General features: G+C 43.8%; 1 protein-coding gene across 3 annotated transcripts in view; it reads left to right on the top strand.

The window, feature by feature from the left end:
• ARHGEF12 (Rho guanine nucleotide exchange factor 12) overlaps window positions 1–16,411 on the top strand; it is an 81,188-nt gene that overhangs the window by 46,452 nt on the left and 18,325 nt on the right. For 2 of the 3 annotated variants that reach the window (XM_044439441.1, XM_044439439.1), the window contains 19 exons: window positions 439–558; window positions 1,033–1,167; window positions 2,243–2,314; window positions 4,808–4,900; window positions 5,689–5,799; window positions 6,127–6,225; window positions 6,499–6,541; window positions 6,744–6,849; window positions 7,905–8,042; window positions 8,495–8,527; window positions 9,190–9,304; window positions 10,905–11,007; window positions 11,244–11,453; window positions 11,794–11,926; window positions 12,499–12,534; window positions 13,104–13,258; window positions 13,911–14,057; window positions 15,127–15,212; window positions 16,127–16,252. In XM_044439441.1, the coding sequence (XP_044295376.1) occupies window positions 439–558; window positions 1,033–1,167; window positions 2,243–2,314; window positions 4,808–4,900; window positions 5,689–5,799; window positions 6,127–6,225; window positions 6,499–6,541; window positions 6,744–6,849; window positions 7,905–8,042; window positions 8,495–8,527; window positions 9,190–9,304; window positions 10,905–11,007; window positions 11,244–11,453; window positions 11,794–11,926; window positions 12,499–12,534; window positions 13,104–13,258; window positions 13,911–14,057; window positions 15,127–15,212; window positions 16,127–16,252 (2,061 nt within the window). The remainder of the gene's footprint in view (window positions 1–438; window positions 559–1,032; window positions 1,168–2,242; window positions 2,315–4,807; window positions 4,901–5,688; window positions 5,800–6,126; window positions 6,226–6,498; window positions 6,542–6,743; window positions 6,850–7,904; window positions 8,043–8,494; window positions 8,528–9,189; window positions 9,305–10,904; window positions 11,008–11,243; window positions 11,454–11,793; window positions 11,927–12,498; window positions 12,535–13,103; window positions 13,259–13,910; window positions 14,058–15,126; window positions 15,213–16,126; window positions 16,253–16,411) is intronic. The other variant, XM_044439440.1, reaches the window with a different exon arrangement.

Here is a 16,411-nt window from a genome sequence, read left to right on the forward strand (position 1 = left end):
TCTACCGCACTAGCTACTGGTAATGTGGTTGCCTGTAAGTCACACATCTTGGAAGGCTAAGGGTATTTGATGGACATTTGGAAGGAGGGCGGAAGAATAGAGAGGTGCCAGGGGACCTTGGATCCAACCTCTTTGAACTTCCACCTGAAATGGCACCTTTGACCCCTCCCTGAGGACACTTTCCTGGCCTGGCAGAGCAGCCATTGTGGTTCTTTTCAGGCAAGGGGGCAGGGTAGTGTGGCTGGAGTCCCTGCTTTACTGTGCTCTCTCTGAACCTGAAGCTGGGAATCCAGATATTCCTATAGCCCCTCACAACATGACCTGGGACCAGAGGATCATCCCCTCCAACGAGATATGGAATTGTGTGAAGCTCAGTACATGGATGCAGCTAAGGGACCATCACGATGATTGATTCTCCAAATCCTTGAATTTTCTCAGTCTTTGCAAGAAGACTACAGCCGTTCTCCTTCTCCCCGACTGCTCAAAGAGATCCAGGATGCCAAGAAGCACATCCCTCAGCTCCAGGAGCAGTTGTCCAAGGCAACAGGCTCCGTTCAGGTAATGGGAACGTTTGCTGCTCTGATCAGACTAGTTGGAAAGGTTTGTTGAAGCAAGCTTTTCCCATCTGTGCTGGTGCCAGTTTGCACAAGCCTGCACAGCCCTCCCAGTGCAGTCAATTAAAGGACGCGCAAGTAACAGCTTGGTCTCATTTCTGATTGCGCCCACAGACACCGATGATTGATGGGGAGAGCATTATATGGAGAAATGAAAGCCTTCTAATGAGAAATTGCAGGCTTTTTGAAATCAAGGGTTCTTGTAATGGGATATGTGTAGCTGTGTACAGATGCCTTGGCTTTGACTCTTTTTGTAGACTTTTATGTCTTCCTTAAATTAGAAATGGGGTGAATTTTGCAAATAGTTCCTTCACTAGGAACCTGCAGAATCTTACTTCGTAATTCTACCGCTCACGTCATGTTGTTAAAGCACCATATCATGACATGCTCACCATTCCTTATCCAACTTTGTTTTCAGGATGGAGTTTTGTCTTCCAAAGCAGTGATGGAATCTTTGCAGATCAGTGAGGTCGAAGCTGAGAGGGGGGAAGTGTTAAACAAAGGAGACTGCAGCTTTGGCGACAGCTTGCAGACAAACAGTGACATGGCTGAGGTTAGTGCGTCTCTGGAAGCAACATGTCAGTGGATGAAGTAAAGTGGGTAAAGTAATCTTCCCCACGGGTTTCACAACTGGATTCACACAGATGTGAAGGCTGCGATACTCACTGTCGCTTCACAGCCTCCTTGCATGTGGGTGCCTTTATTTGTTTTGTTCCATTTTCATCTTGCCTTTCATCCAAAGAGTTCCGGGTGGCTCTAACCCCAACGCTTATGCTCAAAGCAGGTCCTGTGAGATGTGAGCTTCCTGGATGACCAGGAATTTGAACGTAAACCGTCTTCAGTCAAACCAGCTCTTTGCTCCTTTCTATCTTCCATGAGTTTTTAAATTATAATCATCGTTACATAGATAGTTGCTCCTAGGTGTATTTTTTTCATTGCCCTGCCCACCTTTCAAGTGCATATGGTGTTGCTCTGTATATCCTGTCCAGAAAGGAGGTTTGAGGACCTTGCACAGTGCTGTGAGGTAGCTCAATTCATGGGTCTTCCCTGCAATTCGGGAAAGGAGTGCCATGTTTTTCAAATCCGAGATTTTCTGGCACACACCCAGTTGCTGGGCAGAGAAAACTAGTGCTGGCCTCTGCAAAAGGACTGGAGAGAATAACTATACCTCCCAAAACATGTTAGAATCTATTTTGTGGTTAGAATGACTCAAACTTGTAGGGGCAATATGCCATGAAAAGGAGGGGGTAGGGGCCTGGTTCCTGCCACAGACATCTCTGTCCCTTTCCAGCTGCTAAGAACACAGTTTGTTAATTCAAATGTTTGGGGAGATGCTAAGAGGGCTTTCTCAGTCTAGGGTCTATGACTCAAGGAAACTAATCCCCCATAATTATTGTGTGCCAGTCCTAGGGTAACCTGTCTCCTACCAAAGCATGAATACGAGAGCTCAAGGGGGTTGTCTCAGCAGCAGTGACTAGATCTTTTGTGCCACTTTCCTCTGCATATAATATTCCTGTTTTCATCCTTTTTTAATCTGCTGCACCATTACGAAAATTGCTTTCCTCAAAATATGTTGTCATCGCTGGTAAACACCGAACAGAAATCCTTTCTCTCTTTCTTCTTTCCAGAGTCCTCGTAGTGGCGTGAAGGAGCGGATCTATCTGGATGAGAGCCCAGAGAAGAGTGAGAATCAAGACACAGTAAGTACACCATGAAGACTTTTTATAGTCTTCTTACTGACAAAACCTCCCCTCCCCTCCCCTCCACCTATATCACTCTTGAGTTGCCAGTTTGATATTTGAGTTTGTGGGTGGCGTTTTAACCTATTATTATTAGTTGTAGTAGTATTAATTTGTATTTCTATAGCAGCCAATAGCTGAAGCTTTCTGGGCAGCGTTCAACAATAAAGTACAGCATAAAATATAAATCACAGTAAAACAGGATAAAATGTTATTAAACATTTAAAACTGAAGTTTAACAACGTACATAGTTAAGACGGGTTTGTACAGGTTGACTATCTAAAATGCCTGGGAATTTGCTGTCCCCAAGCTATTGAGAGCAGTTAAATGCCTTGACATAGACAGACTTAGCCCCGTGCCAAAAGGATAGTAAAGTTGGGGCTACTACAGGGAAGGCCTTCCTCTTTCTTGCACCAACCCAGCCTCCTCTGGAGGTGGCAGTCAGAGGAAGACAGAGGGTGTTGATCATAGTGTTTGGGTAGATTGTGGTTGGAGGCCCCAATACTTTGTAGGGCTTTATAGGTTATAATCCAGCACCTTGAATAGGGCCTGGAAGTGTGAGGGTGGCCAGGGTAAGAACTGGTGTTATGTGCTCAGAACTTCTGGTTCCATTTATTGATCTGGCTGCTGGTTTTTGCCCACTTTGCAACTGCTGAATAGTCTTCAAGGGCAGGCCCCTGAATGCTACCTGAACACTGAGAGGAATTAAGGTTCTTTGTTCATTAACAGATTCAGGTTAAGAAATTCAAATATACTCTTCTGTGTGTTTTGTTTGAATTTTTCTAAATGTTCCGTTCAGGGGTTTGAACTACCTCAGTCAGGGGACGGTGTGGAACTGGATGGACTAAAGACTCCCGTGTGTGTGTGTGTGTGTGTGTGTGTGTGTGTGTGTTGAACAGTAATTATGCATGTTTGTGTCTGTTCTTTGTGCCTGTGTGGAAGTATTTCACACCTTGGTGTGCAACCCATGCACATGTGGAGCTGAGTGTTTTCTGCTTTTCCCTGGAGTGCCCTTGGATGTCAGAGCCAACTCTATGGCTACGTTTGGGCCAGTTCTACTTTCACATTAAGGGATTTGCAATTTCCTTCCAAGGAAAGAAACTGCCACAAACAGAGGTAGCTCATTCTATGTTGTATGTCTTTTTTTTTTTTTTTAAACTAATCACACACAAAAACACAGGGGATAAGAACAGTCTTTTTGGAAATTCCCCAAACATAAAGGCTACACATTCACAAAACTTCCTGCACTGGTTCATCTGAAACTTGGGAAGCTTGATTCTCTCAGAAGGGGCGAGTATCCCATCAATGGCATCACAATCTGCCAAGACGTATCAGAGTTATCAGCAATGAGTCGAAGTTTAATGGTGCATAGCACATAACGCTTACCCCTGTTTGTCAGAAACTAGCAGGTCTGATTTCCTCCTAAGGGGCTTTTATGCCTGCAGATTCCATTCCATAGGAGTAAGAGAAAGGGTGTGACATGTTGATTCCCACTGGCAGTTAATGGAAAACAGGAATTGTCAACTCAAATCGGGAAGCTTTCAAATTAGTCTCTTCTGAATTCAGGACCAAACCCAATCCGTGTGGTCTGCACACACCCCTAAATGAAAATAACACATAATAGACACGGCATGGCATACATACAGCCATCTGTATAAAGGTTTCATTGAACTGGACTTGTAGCTCAAAGATGCGAATTCTCTAAAATTCCATGAAAGGTCTGGGTGGTTTTTTGGGGGTAGAATTTAGATACCTGAACACTGGGTTTTGTTTAAGAAAAGAAGCAAGCTTGTCTTTCCCATAAAGTGTGTTTTAAAATGCACTCAGGGTATATGTATGTCAGTGTTCTCTGGCTGGTACTTTTGTGTCACACATACCAGTTCATTCTTATGCGTTTTCCTATTAAAAAGATACAGATACTGCTTTTCAACTACTCCTCAAAGCAACTCATAACATATCACTGATTCATAGTCGGGGCTCACATTAGATGCTCTTTCCCATTCCTCAGTTGATGTTTGTTGACCTTTAGTGTGGGAGGGAGCAGCTAAGCTGGAACCAAAGCAGGTGCCTGGCATAGTCTTTGTCTTCCTTGCCTCCTTTTCAGACTTCTCTCCCTGTGCATCTTTACCATTGCCAAGAGCCAATTTTCACAATGCATCAGCAGCTCTGTTTAAGGGGAGAATTGTACAAATTGAATTGCTGTGTCAAAATAGATTTGTATATTTCCTGCAACTGACTTTCATAGTTTTGGTGACAGACTTTTAATGCCACTTGGGGTCAAACATTTGTTTATAATTTGGTGCACGGTAATTTTGTGTGACACTGGAGAAATCAAGCAGTTTAAAAAAAAACCCATTAATGGTTTTTAATTTGTTATTCTTTTAAATATTAACTGCCTCTATTTTATCTGGACTCAAACTAGTAATTGTTTTTATTATTTCTTCTTCTTCTCAGGACTCTCAGTCCAGTATTGGAAGCCCTTCCTCTCGGACGGCACCTCCGATCATAGGAGCAGAAGATGATGACTTTGATGGTGAACAGGAGCAGGTAGAGTTTCAGATCTTCCCTGTTCATTATACTCTATTATTTTTTTATGATTATTACATTTCATTTATAATCCTGCCTTTGCCTCCTGTAAGGAACCTATTGTGGCTTACATGTCCTTCCTGTCCTTTCTGTTATCCTCCCAACAACCTGGTGGGGCAGGTTAGGCCAAGCCGTTGCCCGACCCAAAGTCCCCCATTGAGCTTCAGGGCCAAGCAATTACTAGGACGTGGATCTCCCAGCTCCTAATCCAGCATTCCAACCACTGCATCTCACGGGCTCTGTATTTTCTCATTGTGGTGCAATACTTGCTTCCCTGTGTTTAAGCAGCACCTTTGTCTTTTTAGTGGGGATATGGGGTAGCGGGAAGAATGTCCTTTTGAGAAAATTCTGTTCAAACTTGTTAGAGGATTCACTTATATGGTCTACCTTATCTAGCATTAATAGCTGTTCCCCCTAAAGGGTCTCTGCTGAGAGCTATTTTTCTAAACTTATTTGGAACCTGGCTGAAGTTATTAGCCTTACTGAATTTTCTACCTGATTTCCCTTCTAGCAGTGCAGCAGTATTTCAGCCCAGCTCTTCTAAGTCATTTTGACTGTCCAGGAATTTATAATAGAGTCATGGGACAGAGAGAGAGAGATTTGTGTGGAACTATGATGAAAGTACAGACTAACATGAGAAGCTCAAGGAGCAAGCTTATGCTGATCTTTTCCTGAAGGGACAGAAAGGGAGATGGAGGAAGCACCGATCTCAAGAACTGGTTCTGATAATATTTCGTCTGTCTGTACAGATCAACGGGCAGTGCAGTTGTTTCCAGAACATAGAGCTTCTGAAATCTCGTCCGGCTCACCTGGCTGTCTTTCTGCATCACGTTGTGTCTCAGTTTGACCCAGCTTCATTGGTAAAGTGTCAGTTTACATGAAGTTTAGTGTTGTGCATCTAATGGATTCTGAAACCCTGTACAGCACAGTTCCAGATTGAGGTGGTGCATTAGCATATGTAAGTCTCGGAGGGAACACCCTTTCTTCTGAGGTTATATAGTCTGTGCGGAAACGCAACCATGGACATTAATGCATAAAGCAGGAAGCAGCATTTTAAGTTACTGCTTACCTTATCTCACAATCTAATCTTAATTAGATTGCCAAAAGAATTTTAATTCCCTTCAAAGACAAAAAGAAGCCTTACATGTTCTCCTTCATCTTTCTTACCTGCGTTTATTTCCATGTAGCTTTGCTATCTTTTTGCGGACCTATACAAACAAACAAATTCCAAAGAGACTCGTCGTGTCTTCACTGAGTTCAATCAGTTCTTCTTGGATCGCACTGCAGTAAGTTCCAAAGCATATATATTACTTCTTTTATTGTGTGTAGAGAACTAATTGCAACCAATTTGTCTAACCACCCTTAGCTTGATGGTCTCAAGTTTTAGGGATAGTAAATGGGTTGGTCCAGCATCTGCCTTCTGCAAGACGGGAACCTTCAGTGAGGGGAAGGAAGGGCTGTGCTTGCGGAAGGTCTTCCTATATGATTTTCATCTAAGGAGATGAAAGGATTGTCTTGAGGCAAGAAAATATATACTGTTTTGTTTTTCTTCATTGCAGAATTTGAAAGTTCCAATTCCAGATGATATTTCTGTAGATATAGGTAAGAAAATCTTGCATGCACATTGCATTTTGAAAAATCCTCTGTACCCAAGGGATATTGTATACACACAAGACCCTTGTTATCTGAGAACTGAATTTTGGAGAAAGACCGACCTTACATTGGTGTTTGCATAATGCAGATTTGGTCATTCTGTTGGGGATGGATTCAAGCTGCAGACCAACCTTTTACCCTTTATCTACAGAAAAGAGAAGGCTGGACTTAATTCCTGAAGAGCTGCAACGCCATTATATTCAAGCTATGCAAGATAAAGTATTTCCAGAAGTGCAGCGGCACCTTGAGGATTTTAGGTATATATTGATCACCTGCTAATCATGTGGGTGTCTCCTTTGAGCAATAACTCTGCTGTTTACTGTGGCCACTGTGGTGAGACTCCTGTTTAGGCCGTACCAGTGGAAACTGGTGTGGTGAGAGTGCTGGCGTGGGACCCAAGAGATCCAGTTCTGGCCCCTGCTGGGCGGTGCTGTTCCCTAGGTGACTTCAGGCCAGTGACTGACTCTCAGTCTGACCTTTCCCACAAGGTTATTGTGGGGATGAATTGGAGAGGAGGACCAGGTGAACTACCTTGGGTTGCTTGCTAGAAAAATATATATTTATATAAAAGTAAAATTATATAAATGTGTATGATATAAATGTAATGAGTAAATAAATAAACAACCTCTAGGGAGTTCTGGCATTAATCAGAGCACTTGATTTCTCCCCTTCAACAGTGGCAGAAGCACAATAAGAAGGGATGTGGTGTTATCCTTTTCTTTTTAATGCTCCTCAGATTTCCTGCGAAGCAGCTGTCCATATATATAGAGACCATCCTTTCTCGGAAGAGATTGTCCTTAGTTATTAATGAGTTTTAACCAGGTTTTCTTTTCTTGTTTAAAAAAATTACTGTTGTAATTCAGGGCATCCTTTCTGCTTAGATATATTTTCAGAAAATGCACACCCCTGTAGTCTAAGAGTTCAGTAGCTCCTGTGCCTTTGGAAGAAAGTCGACAGTATAGCCTGATATGTATTGCTGTACACTTCTAGCAGAGAAATTGGCTGGCGTTGGCCAATAACTCAGCAGTTCCTCTGCTTACATTCAACAGAGGCAGTTTACAGTGTGTTGCATTCTGCTTGAAGAGCTTTCTGAGGATCAAAAGGCGATGCTGTAGCTGTGTCATTACACACTTTATCTCTGAGAAGCGCACCAGCGTTGCCTTCTGCATCTTGAAGCACTGTGTGCAAAAGGCAGCTTGCCCTGAGCAGCACACTTTGCCAGTAGCGATGCTGTGGGAGGTGTGTCCATTGCGCCAGTTCTCCTCCTCTACAAGAGTTGTCCTGATGGTGCGGCTCGCTTTTGTGTGTTCAGACAGAAACGCAGCATGGGGCTGACCCTGGCGGAAGGAGAGTTGGCCAGGCTGGATGCAGAGCGTGTCCGTGACCGTATCGTGCTGGAGAAGGAGAGATCATGCACAGAGCAGATCATTACCAAAATTGAAGAAGTGCTGTGAGTCTGCATGTGATGCATATAGCATAGTCTTTCTTTTCTCTGCCATAAGCAGAGAAGGTAGTCTTGTGGGGAAACAGATCTCAGCTCCATGCTGCAGCGACTCCATTTGGTAGGAAGAAGTCTCTCAGGGCTGCACACTGCCCTAGGCGCTCCTGAGTTACAGAGACCATCAGTCAGCCCAGCATTATGGTGAAGATGGGAATGGTGCCTCTTCTCCTTGCCGCAAGGTGCAGCCATGAGATGTTTGTGTAGGGGCAGAGGCTGGCAGGGCAGGAGACCAGGCAGATACTGGGTAGACCTACTGGTGACCCCTAGCCATATTAGTGGGGGATAGACCCTTCAGGTTCAAGCTTTAATGACTAGGTGCTGGCCTAGTCATACACTCAGGAGGGTAAGATAATGTGTTGATGGAACTGCCCCCAGTTCACTGCCTCTGCTTTTCCTTGCAGGATGACATCTCAGCCCATTGAAGAGGAAAAGAGGTAATCTAGCCGGTCCTCCCTGGGTGTTTATGGGTACTGAGCTGGTAGACAGAGCCCTCTGCTGGTTGTGTGATCAAATTGATTCTACATAATCCTCTTCCTCATGCCTTTTTAGTCTAGTACTGTCTATTTATAACCGATAGTATCTCTGTAGAATACTAGGCAGGGAGTGCTTTCCCATGTTTGCTTTCGTATTCCCTTTTTAAAAGAGATGCTAGGGATTGAATGTCTGATTTTCTGCATGCAAATCAGGTACTATATCACTGAGCTATGATTCTGCCCCTGTCCCTTTTTGTAGCCTATGTAGGCTTTTTAATATTTCTGCTAGTATTCAATGAAGTCACAGTTTAAATAGCTTCTGAACATAATCTTCTTCAATAACTTCGGGTTCACCGTCTACATGATTGCATAAGTGTCTTTCTGTTTCAACGTTTATCAACATCATGATGAGGATGAAGATACATTGATTATTTCTGTAGGAGTTTAAAATGGCAAGACTTATCTCTTATGGTTCACAAGCATGTAAAGCACTACCCCAATTCCAGAGAAGTTCTTGAATAAAGAGAGAAATAATCATTTGCCATCACTTCATTGGAGCAATCTGATGTTACATTCAATGTACCTCAAATAGATCTTACCTTTTTATTTGGCTTTACTTATAGTTCAACCATACAATATGTTGTTCTCACCTACATGAAACACCTTGGTGTGAGAGTCAAAGAGCCCCGGAGTCTAGATCAGAAGCGTGGACGGATTGGATTCCTGCCAAAGATAAAGGTATTAGTGGCACATCTTGCTTACAACACCCACTCGGGTGGCGTATGATTGACAAGCAAAGTATCACAAGGCTAAAACTGGCCTAAACCATGGCCTTAGCTGAGGCTAAAGGTTTCTGCCGTCTCCTTGGACATTCCTCAGTAGGAGCTGCTTGCATTTTCAATGGGTGGCATAGTACCTAGTGGAAAACCTACATATAGATTGGCTTTGCGTGACGCAGTAGCCCATTGTGAGTTAATAGCCACATGGGGTTGCCACTTCGTACAAACCTGGATTGTTCCCTTTTGGGCCATTTGTTGCTGGGCAACAGGCCACCCTCTCAAGCCATGGCTGGCTCTAGGCGTAGTTGAACCAATGCTGGATTGTAATATTGTCCAAACCAGGCAGCCACCTGGCAGAATCCCATCCTGGGTCCAGGGAAGTGGGGAGCAAGCTGCTTGAGAACGGAGCAGAAGTGGTTGGCAGCTTTTGCTGAGCTGGTCTGTGCGGCTTGCAGTGATGGCCCACTCCACCAGTGTCCAAATGGCACTTTGGAGCAACTGTCGCTGGATCTCTCTCTCTCTCTCTCTGCTCCAACTGTAGCTTTCTTTGGGTCGCTGCTTCTCTGCACGCCCCTTTTTTCTTTTTCTTTCTGATCCTTTTCACAGCACATCCCACTGACACCAAGTGGCATTCTTTCAAGGGGCACACTGGACCAGCCATCTCTGGTCTTCCATTGTTTTTTAATAACTGGGCACCACAAATGTCCAAAAACCTTTCTGCCTTTAACTATTATTTTTTGGATTGGTATTTAGGAGGAATGTGAACTCTTGCCCGGCCAATGTCCTGGTAGGGCCCTCTTGTCAAAATGCAAAAGGCAGCATTCATGGACATTGACAAAGCAAAGCTGCAAATAGGCTAATATGTTACTCTTCTTTTCGTTTGGCACCTGTCAAAAGAAAAACAACACCAGCGGGGGCTTGCTGCTTACAAAAGGGGCTAAGGACTAGATCCACCCCTTTTGTGGGTGATATTCTAGCGCTTTAGCATTACTGAGATTGTTTTCAGTCTGTTCCATCTTGTTTGTACTTCCCCCATCAAGTAGGTGCTATGGAAAGGTAGGAGCTGCACCCCCATAGATACATCTGGCGAATGCTTGCTTTCGAGAGGAAAGAAAGGGGTTTCGTTCAAGCAGGGCTTTTGACAGAACCAAACATGGTTGCTTTGGCAGGTTGCATATGCAAATGGGAAGTAGCAGCTTTTGGGAGCTAAATGCATCAATGTAGTGTCGTGGTGAGCTCCACCGGATTTCAGTGTGGCTCGCTCAGGAGGATACCAGTGGCTCTCGAGCTGATTAATGGGGGGGGGGGGGCAGTTAGATTCTCCACCTCCAGCACTTGAACGTTGTGGGCTGGTGGGCTGGCCACAGCTCTGCTTGTTCTTATCTCCCCTTTCCCTTCATACGTAAAAATTCATTATGCCATTCTGAATTAACAGAAAGAGACTTCAAGAATATTTGCCCATGTCCGTCCTGAACAATGAAAGAAAGTTTCTTTTTGAATGAGTGCGTGTGGGAAGACTATCTTAACAGTTACTCTCTTTGTCTCCTTTTCAACTCTAGCAAAGTATAAAGAAAGAGAAGGAAGGAGATGAAAAGAAGAGGAGAGTTTTCCCCAGTATCCTGGGACCCCCAAGGAGGCCAAGCCGCCATGACAGCTATGCAAGTATGTCAGAAAGAGAAATAAATATTCCTCTTCTGCAGTCCTGACCATATAATCCCCAAGCTGGATGTTGGTAGTCTGTGGTGAATTATTTTGGAAGTAGTGCCTGAAGTTACCTCTCTTGGTATAACTAGGAGCATTCAAAGAGTGGTGGGTGTTCTACTCTGACTTCAGTGTTCTGGGAGAAGCCCCTTTTTGGACGGAAGCTGTTTCAGCTTGACTGTGCCGTTTATCTCCAGTAGGCAAAGCCATGGAATTACAAAAGCAGCGCCATCCGAAGCACTTATCCACTTCTTCCTCTGTCAGTCCGGAGCCACCAGATTCTGTCAAGATGCGCCAGAGTGGTTCCAGTGATGGCACGGATGGCGCCTTCCCACCTGCTAACCTCATGTCCCCACTAGCTGCTGGAAGCTTGCCTTCCCAAGAAGGGAGCAAGGACAGTGAACCAGGTGAAAAAAATAGTCAGCATGTGCTTGCTATGCGCTTCCCAAAATCTTAAATTGCCAGCAGTTTCTCTAAATGTGAGCTGTGTTTCCACTGAAAATGTTGCTGGTGACTGCAGATTGCCTAGTCATCTCTTGCTGAAGATTATTTATTACGTATTACTTCATTTCAGTGCTGCTCTATACCTGAAGCTTTCTTGGCATCGGGTGTATTCACATAATGCAGGTACAATAACAAAATACCAGTGCAACAGAAGTGGTGCTGTGGAGAAATGAATTAGTGATGTGTGTGATCGCTTGGGCTTTGAGTCCTGCTGCTTTACCACCCCACCTTGGTTAATTTCAGGGTCGAAGCAAGTTGGAGAAACTCTGCCTTCTAGTGACTCTGTGGAGGGGACAGCCCGCACATCGAACACCGTTTTTGATTTCCCCTCCCCTCCGCTGGACCACCTGCAGGAAGAGGAAGGCGAGTTGGACAGGCAAGTCTTAGCCTCAGAGCAGGAGTTACTGCTGCCCCTGTTTTTGTTGCTTTCTTCGATACTGTATTTGTTCTGGGAGAACGTATCTTTTTAGAGTCTCTTGAAATAGTCTGCTAAATAAATTGGCTGTTCTCTAACTTCCTGTGTATTATGAGGTTTTGCTTTGATGATAATGGCAGTTATGCTTCACTGAAAAGAAATGCACATCTTGAATCAAAGCCTGTAATTAGATTGGTTTAAATGGTTTTTCGATTTTATATCTTATTACGGAGTGTGGTTTTGCCTTTTATTGTGGTTTCTGTTAAGTGTGATAATGGTGTGCTTTTAATTGTCTTATGATTAGATTTTAATATTGCAATTTTAGTGTTTTATTACATGGTCTATTATATGGGTTTATGGATTGTATATTTTTATTTGTAACCTGTCCAGGGATCCTTATGGGTAATGGGGTGGGCTAAAATTCCATCAATAATTAATTAATTAATATTTGTATTGAATGGTAGCATAAGCTTTGGAGCAGACTGATTCGCTCCATCTATCCATGCTTCATAACAATTTTATTTCCCTTCTAGGTTAGCGGAATTAGGAACACCGAAATCTTTCCGCAAGTGAGTACAAATATGAATGCGTTTGAAGTAGATTCCAATACTGCTTCATGAATTAAGTGGACTGCACTGAAATAACAATTTATAAATAATTCTAGGACCTTTTGATAGGGAGAACTAGAAATCCAAACAGATTAACACAGAACTCTGTTTTGTTACCCTGATATAGTGCAGACCAGGCAGTATCTTGGCACTTGTAATATCCGTCCCACTTTAAAATTAGTGGATTTTTATATCTTGATAAAAATGTGTACCTTTTATACAATGAAAAGAGGTTCCTCTCACTTTTTGTTTACCTGTACTTTACCATAGATAAGCCACCTCTCTCTTCACTCAAAATATAAAAGATCCCATTAACAGTAAAAGCTGAAATTTTGTCAACAACCTTGATTCATAGAGGCCATCTACCAAATTCCATTTCTAATCCCAAGGCAGGATTTATTTGATAAAGTCTCTGGGGCAATTTATTGCTTGCTTGCTTGCTTGCTTGCTTACCTTTGTTAGTCTTCCCCATCCAACAAAGCCTCTTCCTAAATTAAAAAGAGATTTCATTGGGCCTTCCCTCCTCCTAGGATCGACAGCGTGGGTGCCGGGGATAACCAGAGTGAAGATGAGCTCTTTGATTTTGACATGGAGTCGGACCCACCCAACTGGCAGCAGCTTGTGAGCCGCGAGGTGCTGCTTGGCCTGAAGCCCTCTGAGATTAAACGCCAGGAAGTGATAAATGGTATGCATGTGGGGAACGGATGGGGCACATCCATGGCAGTGGCCAAAGCTGCTCTGTGCTGGTTGGAGACCTGTCTGCCTTCAGTACTTGAGTATTAGTAGGAATTGTGTGTTTGCACAAGCGTCAGGTTTTAAGGACTTTGCACAGAGCCATTGAAAGAGAGATGGAACCTGGCCCGGTGGTGGCGGTGGTGCCAGGGATAGGGAGATATTAAAGGCAGCCTAGGACTGTCCGGAAAGATGGGTGGCAGCAAGAATTTCCCTGAGACTTATCCTCTCAGCATATCCTTTACTCCAAAGGCAGGCAAATCCGTAGTTGATTTGGTCTTGAGCGAGTGGATTTACTTTTTCGGACCAAATGTTGTTACCAGCCTGCCTGTTTGTCTTCACTTATTCGGGTACTTGGGATATGGGGAGTAGTTTATCAACTTGTTTCTTGGGGTCCCCTGAAGGCAGGTGAATCATTACTACTAGGTCTCTCCCCACCACTCCCTGATGTAAATTGCTGGGCCAGAAATTGCTTGAGTCTCTCACTCGCTTCTTGACCAGTTGCGTCCTCCCGATTTTAGACTGCATAATTCCCTCTCCTCTTTCGGTATAGCCTTCACACAGAAGGTCATTGCTGCCATTCTGTTTCTCCTCCCCCTTTTCAGAGCTGTTTTATACCGAGCGTGCTCATGTCCGCACGCTGAAGGTTCTGGATCAGGTCTTCTATCAGCGCGTGTCCCGTGAAGCAATACTGCCTCACTCCGACTTGCGGAAAATATTTTCAAACCTGGAGGATATCCTTCAGCTTCACTGTAAGTAGGGACACGTGACGCCACCTTTCGCTCTTTCTGAAGGTCTAATGGCAAAGCGCACGGGTGCCTTTGCGTGGCTGTGCAAAGGAAGCAGAGCGAGCGAGCGAGCAGAAGAATAGGAACACTCACTGCAAAATTCTGGTTTGGGGTTTCATGTTTCCTATTTGTTCAGGGCGCATCTCTAATTTCCCCCATGCTTGCACATGGGTAAGCAGCACTAAGTTTGGTGTGGATTTTGAAACCTGAACAAAAATGTCCCACAATTTCTCAGGGTTAAAACCATATAGATGATGAGAGGTTAGTCTCCATCTAACTTCTGAAAGGTAGGTGTTCATAGTATTTAGGGCTTTGGCTTATCCATTACTTATATTTTTTATTTATTATATCTACATTCTGGCTTTTCTTCTGGCAAGGAGTTCAGGGTGACTTAGCTAATAATCCTCATGCCCTTTTCCATTTTTTTCTCTCAACAATCTTGTCAGGGAGGTTAGGCCAAGAGTTAGTGATTTACCCACTGAGTTTCTTGGCCAAGTGAGGAGTAGCAAACGGATGCGCTAAGTTCCAGTCTAACACAAGTCTAAGATCCTGTTCTCTTAAAGGCTCCCTGCTAAAGGGCAGTAAGGATAGACACTTCCTTTTTTAATTGGCTCTGCAGTAAAATGAGTAAAAAGTAAACTTCTCTTTTTGCAATACAGTTTATCAGGAGCTGACATACTTTCCTCTTATACACCTCCAGAGCGTGTATAATGGTTTTGTGTGTGAGGGCATCTATTCAGTGAGGAGGGCTGATGTGTGGTAAAAAGGAGCAGTGGGAATCTGCTAGTGTAGGAATGACTGGTGGGGAAGGAGAGATCTGGAGTGCATGATCATTGTCCTGTGGGATGGCTGCTCAAGGCCAAGAGCCTGAGCACTGAGCTCGCTGGCTGGCTGGCTAATGATCCTGTTAATATGGAAGCTCTTCCACCCTAAACATTGCAAGTACATTTGGTGTCACTGGGCTGGAGAGATTGTCCCAGTGGTTCCAGTCTTAATAGCGGCTTCTCTCTCTCATGTTGTCCTTATTCCTTAGCTGGAATGAATGAGCAGATGAAAACAGTGAGGAAGAGGAACGAGACTTCTGTTATCGATCAGATTGGAGAGGACTTGTTAACCTGGGTAAACTGAGCCGTGTTTGCTTTTTATTTTTCCTTCAGTACAGTAAAATGCTTAGAGAAACAAAAGATGGGCAATTAACTTGCAAACTGATGCAAAGTCAGTCTTAGTCATTTGTCCTACCTAGGAACATATTATCTGAAATTCTTCATTTCTGAAAGAATGACATTGAACTGGAGGAGTCAGAATTGTGGAAGGCGAGGGCAGCTCAGCATGGTGAACGTGTTTCACTTCTTCTATGGTGCATTTGGCTGACTGCATTTTTAGTCAATTACCAATAAATGAATGAGTCACTTAGCTTAAAGATGACCTGCAAAAACAGGGAGGACTTCTTTTCTCTCTGAATGTTGTCAGTGTTAAGAGAGAACAAAGCTCGGATGTGATGGGAAGACGGGGGAAATGAACTATCTTAGCAACTTTCAGGCTGTAACTTCCCTGCTAAATTCGTGGACTGACTCTCAAGAACTTTAGTTGGATCTTAAAACCAGTTTCAGACTTGGTTTTTCAAACAAGAGCTTTATGAAAGGAAGTGTTTTTAGGAGTGGATGCACAAGTAATGGCATTCTGCAGGCTGTACTTGCACTAAGCCTTCTGAGAGTCCACTCGAAACTGTGTTGTTCCCATTTCTAGTAGACAGATACTTATCAAGAGTCTTTGGGGGTTCTTCATGGGTCATATAGAACTTAAGGCACGATCTGAATCCCTGCTTCTGAGTTTCACTGTAAGAAGCGGTACTAGGGCTAGAGGGTGCAGCTCTTTTGATGTAGTGGTCAGCCCTATTTTGGATGCATCTTTGCCCTGAAAAATCCCTTTGCTATCAGAAAAGCAATGCTGTGTGCAAATACTGATGTCAGTGTATGACCGTCTTTGTTTTGTGTTTCCTTTTAACATATGGTTCCTCTGGATTCTTTTCTCAGTTCAGCGGAGCAGGGGAGGAGAAACTGAAACAAGCCACTGCCACTTTCTGCAGCAACCAGCCCTTTGCTCTGGAGGTGATCAAGTCCCGGCAAAAGAAAGACTCTCGCTTCCAGACATTTGTCCAGGTAAATCTTTGTGGGTATTCAATCCAGTGGAGACTCCTAAGTGAGGCTAAATTAATAGATTGTATTTAATGTGTCCGTTTGGCTGTGGATAATTGCTGGTTCTTACCTTTGAGGGAAGACTCTTAATCCAAAGAATGATGGAAGATGTTCCAAGTTGTG

This window comes from Varanus komodoensis, unplaced genomic scaffold (assembly GCF_004798865.1).
Source record: "Varanus komodoensis strain SLA01 unplaced genomic scaffold, ASM479886v1 scaffold35, whole genome shotgun sequence".
NCBI lineage: Eukaryota > Metazoa > Chordata > Lepidosauria > Squamata > Varanidae > Varanus > Varanus komodoensis.